Raw genomic sequence first — 13,197 nt, forward strand, 5'->3', positions numbered from 1 at the left:
ACACACACACACACACACACACACACACACACACACACACACGAATATGTATACATATATATGTATGAGGAAGGTTCTGGACAAAGAGAAAAGCCTATCCAAAAGCCTTATGGTGGAAAGAAGTGGGGTCTATTCAAGGAATAGAAAGAAAAACAGTAAAGTGGTAAGGAAAGGGAAGTATTACAGGAGATGGGACAGGAGAGGAAGACAGTGTCTAGATCTTGTTTTATTTTGTTTTGCTTTCCTAGCAACGAGCTGAAGCTACTAAAGTGACTGAATGTGCACTAATACTGTCAAACTGAGATGAATGGATGGATTTTAGAGAATAGATTAGAGGGAATGGGGAAGAGGCAATGCAAAGAACCAGAATGGATACTGCTGCCATATTCCTAGGAAGTGAAAGCTACTTGGGCTAGACTAATGGTAGAGGAGATGAAAAGAAGTGGCTCAAAGGAGACTAGGGAGATAAAACCCAAGTAATCAATGGTTTAGACACAAGTGGTTGAGAGGTAAGAGTTTCAAGGATATAATAGGTTTCAAGAGCTTGTCAAACTGCACCGGTAGCACATCCACTGATAAAGCGAATAATGGGAAAAGATTACGTTTTACTGACAAAAAGTTTTGTTTGGGGCACATAGAGGTGACTTTGTCACATACAAACGGAGATGCCAACGAGGCAGGTGAAATTGCAGTTCTCGAAGTTACTCGAGAAATCTGAGCTTGAGGTATATATAACTTGGTTAGTTATCTGCACATACGTGTTAGTAAGTCAAAGGCGTGGGTGCAATGACCAAGGAAGGGATTACAGAGAGAGAAGACACTCACGCGGAGAGTGAGCCCTGAGAAATCCTAATACTTAAAGGCTGAGTACAGAGAATTAGCCTGTAAAGTAGACTGAACAGAAATACCCAAAGAAATGGGAAAGAAACCAGGAGAGTGGAACACACAAGAGCTCAAGGACACACAACATTTTTAAAAGGGGAGAAAATCGCCAATGATGGAACTGCTATGAGCTCAAGAAAGCAGATGGAAATTTTCTCAATTGGTTTTAATGACATGACATTCTGTATTTCACCAGAACTACATCGACTGCAGTTTGAAAAAAAATAACACGATCATAAAATTGTAAGGAAAAATATCTAGTCCAACTGATGGATATAAAGAATACAAAGGTAGTATTTTGGGTTTTTTTGTATTTATCACTTTGTGATTGTATGATAATCTTAAGAAAATGGATAAGTGGGACTATCAAAAATCCACTAATAATAGTTACCTGTAATGTTTAATATTGAAATTAAAGGACTAATAGCTCCTTAAGGAATAAATAACAGGTTTTTTTTGTTGTTTTTCCAACTGTGTTGTAGTGTTTAAGTTTTCTGAGTGGCAGCATTGTTTTCAGTTGTGTTTTAACAGTACTTATTGATTTTATAGGTAATAGTCAAGCCAAACACTTTTGTATGCAAACCATTTAATTTCTAGACTGTGTGTGTGTGTGTGTGTGTGTGTGTGTGTGTGTGAGAGAGAGAGAGAGAGAGAGAGAGAGAGATAGAGAGAGATCTATTCATACCACTAATATTGAATAGTGCTATGCACACACAAGGTACTGTCAATAACTGTTCATGTAGGATAGATTAATGCCTCATTAGTCCTTGTCTATGCATCACCACTCCTTCTACTCATTCCCTAATTCACATCTCCATATGCCCATACTCTAAGGACTATTTATAGAGGTAGATTTAGTGAAAACCTCCATAATCACATCATCCACAAGTAATCATTTATGGCTAATTTGTACCATGCTTTGTAACTCTCTTGACATATTACAGTAGTTGTATTTATATGCATGTGTGTGTTGAGTGTGTACGTGTGTGCACCTACAGAGGCACAATCTCAAAGAAGTCAGACATATTATAGCAGGTGCTGACCAATGTTTAGCTATAAGTAAAAACCTAATAGTAAAAAAAATTGTTCAATACCATATTAATATTCCATCTAGTCCTACTTCACCCACAGCTAAGTGGTAAGTACATTACACTCATCCATGACTAAATTTCAATTACTTGACTGCCTTGTATCTCTTCAGTACAATTCTAGTTTTATTTAAACTGAATTGTCAATGTTTTCTAAGTATTTTTACCATTTTTCCAGATTTAAGAATAATCAATTTTACTAATGGTTCTCAAGAAATTTTAGACATTTCTCCAATAAGCATCTATATTAACTAAAATAGCATTAAATAAAGTGCAAACTTACCTTGTCATATCTGTGCAATTCTGTATTCTCTAAAGGATGATTTTTCATATTGCTTAACAACTCTGACTGAGCAATTGAAATTCAGACTATGATAAATGTTTTACACTGAAGTCTCATTTCATTATACAGCAGTCAGTTGAAATGGGGTTTCCGAAGAAGGTATTTTTAGGAAGTACAGAGTACAGGAAAAAGCTGAATACATTACACAATTTAAATATTTATTGAAGCTTTTCTACTAAGGCAACATTTTGGTGCTATCTCACAGAAATAGCAATCTGGGAAAGAAAATTAGGGGTAAATAGATAGCAGACACTGTGGAAACCAAGACACCTGGTGTTTCAAGTGAGATCCTCATTCATAAAGTCATTAAATGGGAGATTGAAAGAACACTCCTCTTTACTGAAATATTAGTTTCCTTAGGATTTTATCATTCTACCTAGATGCTTCTTTGATAATTTTTTGCCATGCTCTTGTCTTCCATCTTGAATTCCTGTCCTCCTTCTCACACTCCATGATCTTTCTAGTTGGTCTCATCCATCCTACAGAGCTCATACATCAAATCCTCAATAGTGACTTTGTTTCTAGGCTCACAGTCCCTATCTACAGTACACATACTCTTCATAAAAAACTCAACACCCACATCCCCAATCCTTCCCATCATTCCAGCTTTCCTCCAAGTCTTGTAAATGGCACCCTTATCCACCCAGTTCTACATGCCATGGAAGACAACACACCCAATTCAACACCAATTCCTATTTACTCTGTCTCGTAACTAAATCTTGGATAAATCCACTTCTATCAACTCTACTGTCACCATTTTCGTCACCACCACCTTCTGCCTCTGCAGAAGCTACCAGATTGATAGCCCCTCATCTACTTTTAACACCTCCTAATCCCTTCTTCACCAGAGTGATATCAAGGAGAAAAGCTCCACAAATATGTTCCTATCACTGCCTTACCTGAAATGCTAAAACGCTGTCCAATGATCTTATTATGAAGAAAAAATATCATCCCCATGGGCTCTAAGGCTCTGAGTGATCAGACCCCAGCTCACCATTTCAGCACCATGTGTGTTCCAAACTTGCCCTGACTTACTATACTCAAGGAAAATTCACCTTCTTTTAGTTCTTTCAGACCAAGTTGTATCTTCACATACGTTGTTCCCTCAGAATGTAAACGTTTTTCCTCCCTCTTTTCCCCTTTGACCACTTATCCCAATCCCATTCTTCTTTGTGTTACTCTGAATGTAATTTATCCTAGGAATCTCTCCCCAACTTAATACCAGTGTACATCTCACTATTATATATTCTTATAACAACGTGTGCCTTATTCTCCAGCACTTGTCACAAATGCAACCTGAATAGTGTATCTAGAGATACAGATATATTCTCTAATTCTAATCTCAGTAACTTCACTTGTTTAGAACACTATCTCCAGACAACAGCACAGTACCAGGCACAAAGTAGGCACTCAATACATATTAGTTGCATGAATAAATGGATGAGAAACAAACCTTTACTTCTTTACACAATGGTCACCCAAACCCAATACAATACAAACTTTGCAGAGTCACTTCTTTTGATACTTTTATTTCTGATTTTGAGAGCAACTCTGTTTCCAGGCATTTAAAGTAAAACACTGCAAAATCCACAGGCTTGAGCGCAGTGAACTCTGTGGTAACACTTGGTGCTCTCTGACATAGCCCATTAGAGATGGGGTGTGTACACCTAATCCAAAGGAATCCTCTAGCTCTTCAGCAGCTGTTCACATGGCTCCTGACCTGCCCTTTGGGCTCTACTAAAACAGGATTCCCCAGCTGTCTGAGCTTCCAGTAAGCTCTTTCAGTTAACCAGCTACAAGCCAACATTGCTTGTATCTGGTTGCATTCTCTCAACCTGGATTTTCCCTTTTCCTTCCAAGTTGTTTTCCAATACATGGGAAAGATTGAGATTTACCACTTCCATGGACAGTTTTCTAAGTTCTTCAGACCTTTTGATAACATTATTTATAATACTGCTCCCCCCAAAACATGAGTGCAAAAAGAAATTACTCAACTTGCCTCTGATGAAAATACTTTGACAGTTCTGATTGTGTGACTTTTCTCTTTATGTCTTTAGTTTGACCTCATACAGTTTCTGAGGCAAAAGACTTGTACTTGTAACAGTGTGCTGACTCCCATGCCCTTTAACTCAGCCCTTAGTTCAGACTAAGGTAGCACTGCTGCTGTAATCTGATAAAGGAGCAGACAAGTGGTGTGCAAATAAAGACGGGTGCCAAGAATGAGCAAAAAGCCACTGATGTTTATGCCCTTTTATAGTCCTGATTCAATGACAGTCTTAGCCAAAAACAGAGTGGAAGGGGGGGGCAGCAATTTAAAACAAAACAAAGCAAAAGCCAAGGAGAGGGTGACAACATTAAAAGGATAACTCCTTCATTTTCCCATAATTGGACATAGGAGATTACGATGCTAATTGTGCTCAATACTGGTCTTCTTAAAACATAAGTTATTTCACAGTGGTAGAGACAGCGTACATTTAACAGGTAAAAGTAGACTGGCAAAATATTTTACATTATGTTGGTATATATAAATTCCTTGCTGGTTGCAATGCCAATTAATGGGTTGAGTATTTATTAAATATAAACTAAAAGCATGACAATTCAAACATGTATTTTTGTAAAGTTTCTTTAAAATCATGTTAACCCTATTTAAAACCCATTTAATTATCAACATTTTTTACTTTATTACATGGATAAGCATTGGCTTTTATCATGCAGTTTAATATTCCTCCTATTCATTAAAACAACCAAATTACCTACTAAAATTACCTACTAAAATAAAATAAACCAAAATAAGCAAAAATAGGAGCAAAGCTCTTCTTCAGCTTCTTGAACAGTAACATAAGACTAAATGTTTTTAACTAACCTTAGACATATTCAGATTTCAAAACTGATGTATAAAACATCAATTTTCCAACATTTTAAACTAAAAGCATATTAACTTAAAATTATACGGAATAAAAATTTTGAATTGGAAGTTCTGGAAGAGTCATTTACGAAAAACAAATACAACAGCAGCATCAACATTTTACCCGCAGAGCAAAGAAATGACAGTTCCATTCCAGTTAAAGGATAATTGTCAATTTGCCCCCACCTTCCATTACTGAAGAATGGCGTACATAATAACAAAGCAAAAGTAAGGCACTGAGGCAGAAGGCAAAAGATAATAAAGGAGACAGGGAAGAAATTGATTTCCAAACTCAATCCAGACTGCTAGGAACATTTTTTTTTCCCTCAGGTCTTAATATCATTACCTATACGATGCAAAATCCCTCCAGGGAATGTAAGGCTCGAGAAAAATGCCCTATGTGTTCTTTCACCTATTATAATTCCCAGGTATTTTGAACACGTGATACTAGAATAACGTAAGATTGAGCAAAGATTTGAACAGACATTGTTTTTTAAAATAGCAGTCTAAGGGGTGCCTGGGTGGCTCAGTCGGTTGGGCGTCCGACTTCAGCTCAGGTCACGATCTCGCGGTCCGTGAGTTCGAGCCCTGTGTCGGGCTCTGGGCTGATGGCTCGGAGCCTGGAGCCTGCTTCCGATTCTGTGTCTCCCTCTCTCTCTGCCCCTCCCCCGTTCATACTCTGTCTCTCTCTGTCTCAAAAATAAATAAAAAACGTTAAAAAAATTAAAAATAAAATAAAATAGCAGGCTAAGTAGGGGTGCCTGTGTGGCTCAGTCAGTTAAGGGTCGGACTTCAGCTGAGGTCATGATCTCATGGTTTGTGAGTTCAAGTCCCACTTTGGGCTCTATGCTGCAGCTCAGAGCTTGGAGCCTGCTTGGAGCTCTTTGTCTCCCTCTCTCCCTGACCTTCCCTCACTTCCACTTTTATCTCTCTTTCTCTCAAAAAATAAACAAACATTAAATAAAAATGGCAGCCTAAGTAGAAGGCTTGAGCAATGCCAGAGTGGGTATTCCCTTTTGGATTTGCTAATGCTCATGTGCAACAAGTTGTGCTGCCTTAAGATGAGGACTCTTTTAAGCATGAGCAAGCAGGGCCATTTTCTTCTCTTCATTCTCATCCTGCCTGCTTCCTATTAAGAACTGTGGCTGAGAAATTTAAGATACCTGCTAACACCAGAGCCAAGATTTTTGTGCCCCCCTCCCCTGCCCCATAATTATGGTGTCAATGTTGAATGGAGAAAGAGAGAGACCACATTGTCCCTGAGATTTACTGTTCCTGAATCCCTGGAGAGACACCTGGTTTTAAAAAGGTACCTGCAAAATTCTATTATGCTGTTATATATGGCAAAAATCAGCTCTTTATACTACAAATGTCAGAAAAAAGTAAACCAAATCATTTTAGCTGTTCCTCTTCTGACTATAATTTGTATAAGAGTGATTCACAAAGAGCAGGGTTACTGTCCCCTTCAAGACAGGATATGAAAATCTACAAAATACTTATTCACTTTTAATATTAACTAGAGGGAACATGAAACTTTACAAAGAAAAACATTTTAAGAAAACTTCTACATGTGACTTAAGTAGACAAACCCTTCCAAAATTGGTGAAATAATTATTCACGCACACTGCCAATTTAACTTTCATATCTGTATGTAAATTAAACTGCAGAGCTCCAAATATGTGTTATGAATATTACTGTGTCAATATTGTACAGAGTGCAACTCCAAGAAGTTCAACTAAGACGTGTTTAAGTGAGGCCAAAGGTGAAGACCGCAAAATGTTTGTTGGCGTGTTTGTGGTATCAAGCTTGGTTGGCTGCATGGTGCATGCTCCCCGAAGAGAAACATTTTCATGAAATTCTGCTATGGAACTTGGTTGCATTTAATAATGATCATAAAAAAAAGTCTCTTCATTTCCCATACCACAGCCCACAACCCTCCCAACAAAATGTTCCATTATGAGCCAAGTGCCTTGATAACACAACACACATCTCCTAGGACTAGAGCAAGACTTTGTGAGAAAGAAAACCACGGCCTCCCTCTGAATCCAATCAAAACCTGAATGTGCTTTATAAAAATAAACCAAGGTCATCGTTATTCTTCTCATCGTGATTTGGCTTGCCTTCAAATTACATACTCTGTATATGTGCAATAACTGTACCGCCTCCATTAACTGAGTTTGCCATCATTTTAATCAATGTATCTTTTCAGAACGAAAGGCAGAAATGTCAAATTGCGACTGTTATACATTCGTTTAACTCTCTGATCTGCATTAAATAAAAGCCGGTCTTTGAGAAGTAACGCGGGCCTTAAAGAAATATAATTGGCATCAATTGCATTTTAAAATATAACTGGGAAAAGATTCAACAACAACGAATCTCTTCATACGGAGGTGGTTTCCCATGAAGCTTCTGAAGGTTAAGCCTTGAGGCCCATCACTTTTTGCGGGCTCTTCCCAAGGTCCTACCTGATTTTGTATGCATAATTTTGTATTATTTTTCTTAAAAGACCCCGCTCCCTCAAATTATAAAATCCCAGGCCCTTTAAAACCTAAGTTGACGTCTTCCTTCATGGTTCATTATATTTTGTCAGACAGAGGACAATTTGTCAATTTCTTACAAAATGACATGTGTCTAAAATAGAAAACGAACAACATGAACAGAAAATTCTCTTCAAAGAAAGGTTAATTTCCAATGACTCTTCAATGGCTTTAGTACTCTGTGATTTAAATGTGTATGCATGCATTTATATAAACATATATACTCACACCAAAATACCATGTTTCCTGTATTTGCAATGGAAGAAAAATAGTTTAATAAAAAATATGATAAATCATTTTTAATAAGTTAGATATTACAGTAGAAGGTGGAAAGGGAAGGAAAATTTGGGAAATCGCTTTTATTCTCGTGGTAAAGCCATGATGAAATATAGTAAAATAGAGATTTTAAAAACCCTGACTTTTCCAAGATAACGAAGATTTAAATCTCTTTTATTAAACCACACAAGTGGTTAAGAACTTGACAATTTGTTTCTCATGTAACAAATGACTTGAACTACAAGGATTTCAAATGAATCCTTCAGAAGTAAAGAGGAAACTCTATTAATATCTCTGTCCAAATTATGAATTTATATTTCAGTACTGTCTAGCTGGGGTAGTGTCAACCAATACATCTTTTTTCCTTTAAATAACCTAAATTTGCACAAAGGACATGGTAATCGTCAAGTTTACAGTAACTACAACATGACATTCTCTATTGCACTGTCAATAATGTTATGCCATGTGAAAGACACAGAAAACTTCTTATTCGGTTAAAATATATATTATCTATGTAGATCAGCAATGTATCTTTCACAGTTAAGATGCCCTTAGAAGACTCTGCAAATAAAATCATTCTAAAAGATGATTTTATTAGACCTCAAGATAATTTATATTCTTTAAAAACTTCCAATGAAATGTATAGTTGCAATAAATGATTTGAGTAACTCTTTGCAATGCAATTTTTGAGCAGTTCTAAAAGTAAACAATATTTATGTTAATACACTGATCTTCTGGCAACGACTTTCATTAAAAACAAACCACATGTACTCTTTTCAGTTTTTCAAACTATGGCAATTTAAAAGAAACACACATTCAAATGTCAATACATTCAAACAGAAGTGTATCAGGTGGTAAAAGTTAATGTGTAATAGAACTGTGTGAATCTCTTCATATTCTCTTCACAAACCCACTGTCATGCAGCCTAAGTATTACCTGATAGCTTTAAAATGTACTCTAATCGAGTCCTACAAAACTTGTCCCCAAAAGGTTAGCTTTCTTCAAATTCTGTAAGAATTTAAAGCTGCTTCAATATCCATGCCAAAGCAGAGACTCCCTTTACCTTACTTCATTCCAGAGTTGCAGCTTTGCTATTTTTCCAAAATCACTCTATAAACTGGTTTACAGTTTTCAGTGTGTAGGTCTATCAATGATCAATCAATATGTGTGTACTGCAAAGAATATATGCTGTTGTATTTTTGGAATATTAGTAAATGGAATAGTTTTTCAACCAGAAAGCAGTTCTGAGGCTCACCAAATAAGTTCATAAAATAAGGAAATTTCATTAAAACACGTTTACTATAAAATCTGGTAGCACCTAATGTCAATCAATAAATGCCCAATTTTTTTTTTCCACCCACAGTTTTTTCTGAGGCCAAAGTTCTGTTCTGAACTTTGAACATAAGTTTTCAACAGTTACTTAATTGGAGAGGTTTACTTTATCATTGTTAATTATAGGCATCACCATCAAATCTGTTTCAGAATGGTTATAATCCACCAAAGGAGGCGGGCGGGGGGGGGGGGGAATCCCCTCCATCCATCTCTTTGGGACACTCTGTATTCCTCATATGTTATTTTTATGTATTATTTTTGCTATTGTGCCACAGTCAATTTTTAACTTTTTCATTAGTCATCATGACTTTCTTAAAATAAACAAAATAGATCTGCTTTATATAAAAGCCAAACTAAAAAGACTAACTGAAAAGTTAGGTCATACTAGATATAAAACAACATGGTAAGCTTAGCGTGAAATAATTAGAAGTCTCTCATGCTTTTATGTTGTATTCTTGACAAAAGTGCATGGTCACTTGCCAACAGAGATCGTATCATTATTTGAAGGAATTTTCATGATACGCTACAGAACATTCACAATACTAAATATGAGAAAAGGACTTTTAAATTAAATATTTATCAATCCTTTTCTCTGCCTCCATTTATCCATTACAATTCATTTTGTTTTCAATTTTTCCCCCAAGATGTGTTACATAGAATTTTTCTGACCTTGGGGTCTCCATGCATTATTCCCATACCACAATTAGTTCACTGAGAAGATATGGTAGGTCACTGACCCACATGTAACGATTACTGAATAGAGAAGGGTCAAATAATCAAGATAATAACTCAGATATACAAACTATTTCACAGCAATTAAAATAGTTTGCTACAAGTACTCCAGGCCAATTACCCATATTCTATTCCTTTAGTGGTTTCTTGAATAAGAACTATCTGCTTGATTATATTTGCAAAGAAAACACTTTAAACTCTACTTTTCTCCTGAAAAGTTTTCCCAATGTGAAACATGTACACCTGCACACATATATGTGTACATTACAGAGAAGATAACATTTATGCTTATTCACAGACCACTATACTACTTTAAAATCAATCTGCCTAATCAGTGCGCTTGCCACAAATTGTAAGTTATGCCATGGGGAAAATATTTTCAATTACTTTGTACTTACAACACTCGTCTACTTCTTCCCACCAAAGCATTTGAGGAAAAAAAAAGTATCTATCACCGCAGCAACAAATATCTTGGTAAATTTGCTCCCAACTTAGGTGCTCCGATAGGTTTAGGAATGATGAGAAATCAACCAACTTCAGCAGCCTTTTAAAAAATAACAATTCAGTTTTTCCTATTCGTTTTTCTCTGAAGCCAAATGCCTCCAAGATCAGAGTCCTGTAAGGGGAAAGTGAGTGATCCCAACACTGAGTGAGTCAACGGAGTAACTGATGCCAGGATTCTGTAGAGGCCCCTGGATATTTCAAATTCCAGGACCTGCGCACAAGCAAGTGACCCGCCTTCTCTCTCAAGTTGGTTTCCCATAATAGGACTGCCCATGGTCACTACAAATAAGGTTGTGCTGCGAGCATGGCAAAGCCTTGTGAAGTCAAATAATGTTCAAGCGTGATCTGATTAATATCCAAACAAGAACAGCACAGTGGACACAGTACTTGCTCTCAAAGGCTTCTAAACATAAAAAGTCTTCAGACAAAACTACAACACTTTCTGTAACTTCTATACACATTTCTAAAATAAGAGAGCAGAAAATCCTAATCCAGAAAAGACTTTTAAATGCCTTTCCTGTTTTTCCCATTTCAACAACACAAAAATTTCACTCTAGTGAACAAAAAGAAATGCCCAGAATAATCTCTGCATTCATTATGTATCCACTGTCTACAAAACTTAATTTCTACCCTGGAGATCTTGTCAGAAGTCATGTATTGATGATGCCAACAGTCTGTAAGAAAAGCAGCAGCAGAATGTAGCAGCTGAGCTCTGAAGGCAGAATGTGTATAGCTCTCAGGGGACAAGGTTTATTCTAAAATACAGAATACTCTTATAATGGAATCAAGAAATCTTCCTAAAATGCTAAATTCCCACAGTACCTTAAGATAAAACTTTACTAACAAATCACTCTTTCTTCAATTTCTTTGGTGGCAATTATTGAAATACCATTCTCTTAGACACTGGGTTCAATATTAGTTACTTAATGGTTCGCAAAAAGAAGTTTTCTCTATTAAATGGACACAGTTTTAATAGGCGACTCGGCATGTTTGTAAATGATTCTTTGCCAGTAGAAGACTTCTTTCTTATTTTTAATGCAACAGGTGAACCCATTTTTTATAAGAAACACTGGTTTAACTTTTTAGAAAGTTATTTGTTTTCTAATAATACTCTGAGCTAAAATCATTTCACTATTTTTATAATACCGTTTGTTGAAGTGACAGACTCATTTTTCTATGTCAAGCATTCCAATGCTTGGCAGAAAAATAAATTATAGATAAAAATAGAAAAAAAACCCTGGCATACTGAATCAGAGTATGATGTTTACCTTAATAGTTATACATTTCCTATTTTAGAATATCATTATCATAATATCACCATTCCCCACAACAAAATCAATATGAAATAAAGCACAGGGCTTAATTTGTAGGTAATTGTACTTAAGTTACTATTATCCAAAATATATTTACAATATTCTCTGTAAGTCATCTCATTTCCTCTTCTTAGTGTGGTCATCTAAATATGTGTATGTGCAACAATTTCATAAAACAAAATTAAGATGGTTTTTGACCAACATGGAACCAAGTCTGTATTTTACCAAGTGTTGTTCTGTGCTATTGGGTACAATATCACCCTGAATGTAAGTTCCTTTACAACTTGTACTGTGAGTTTTCTAAGGATATAGATCCAATTAAGCCAAGGCATATGGACAGTTCATCATATAAACTGTGATCCATGAAGCATCAGCATCACACGGGAAACTTTCTGGAAATGCTATACACCTGAGATCTGAGAAATAAACACTCCGGGAGTAAGACCTAGTACTGTTTTACAGGTGATTCTAATGCATAGCCAATTGTGAAAAAGCATGAAGTGTATGTTTCTAAAAATAAGTACGGCTCCAAATATACCAAAATCCTGTCTTGGTTAATACTGACTACACAAAAAAGCAGTAGATTTGAAGGCTTTCAGGTACATCTTAATGGTCTTTTAGTGTTAGTCAATAATTAGAACTTACTGGGCACCTATAAGAAGTTCTACATTAATGTGAAATAGACATACTTCCTTTAAGATTTTAAAATCTAGGTGAGAAGATCTACTTAACTAAGAAAGCCGAAAGGTACATAAAATACAATGTAGTCCAAACAGAGTGAATTCTAATTCAGACCTTGTTCTATTTTCCTGTGGTCCTCACTTACTTACCTTTTTCATTTAGTCCTCATGATAACTACGTTGGCGAGGTCTTAGGAGCCCCATGACAAAGATCACTGGTTAAAGCAACTTGCTCAAATTCCCACTGTTCATAATTGGCAGAATGGAGCTTTTTAAAATTTAACTTTTTATGTTGAGGTAATTACATATTCACAAAAGGGTTGCAAGGACAGTAAACAGGGATTCCATAGACTCTGCATTCAGTGTCCTCAGTTACACTTTTTAAGACAAAATTAGAGGGAGGGAGAATATGAGTATCTTCGTGTGGAGCCCAATGAGGGACTCAATCCCACGAACCTGGAATCATGACGTGAGCCGAAATCAAGAGTCAGATGCTCAACCGACTGAGCCACCCAAGTGCACCCTCAATTACATTTAAGCAAACCATTATGCAATTTCAAAACCAGAAAACTGACATTAATATGTTTATATGTTTCTGCCATGTT

At 36.2% G+C, this 13,197-nt stretch overlaps 1 protein-coding gene across 1 annotated transcript in view; it reads right to left on the reverse strand.

Annotated features, from left to right (window-relative positions):
* DMD (dystrophin) overlaps positions 1-11,040 on the reverse strand; it is a 1,998,908-nt gene extending 1,987,868 nt beyond the window's left edge. Inside the window, exon 1 of the mRNA XM_049644567.1 lies at positions 10,494-11,040. Coding sequence (XP_049500524.1) covers positions 10,494-10,524 — 31 coding nt within the window. The 5' untranslated portion in view covers positions 10,525-11,040. The remainder of the gene's footprint in view (positions 1-10,493) is intronic.
* Positions 11,041-13,197: the final 2,157 nt, after the last annotated feature.

This window comes from Panthera uncia, chromosome X (assembly GCF_023721935.1).
Source record: "Panthera uncia isolate 11264 chromosome X, Puncia_PCG_1.0, whole genome shotgun sequence".
NCBI classification, from domain to species: Eukaryota; Metazoa; Chordata; class Mammalia; order Carnivora; family Felidae; genus Panthera; species Panthera uncia.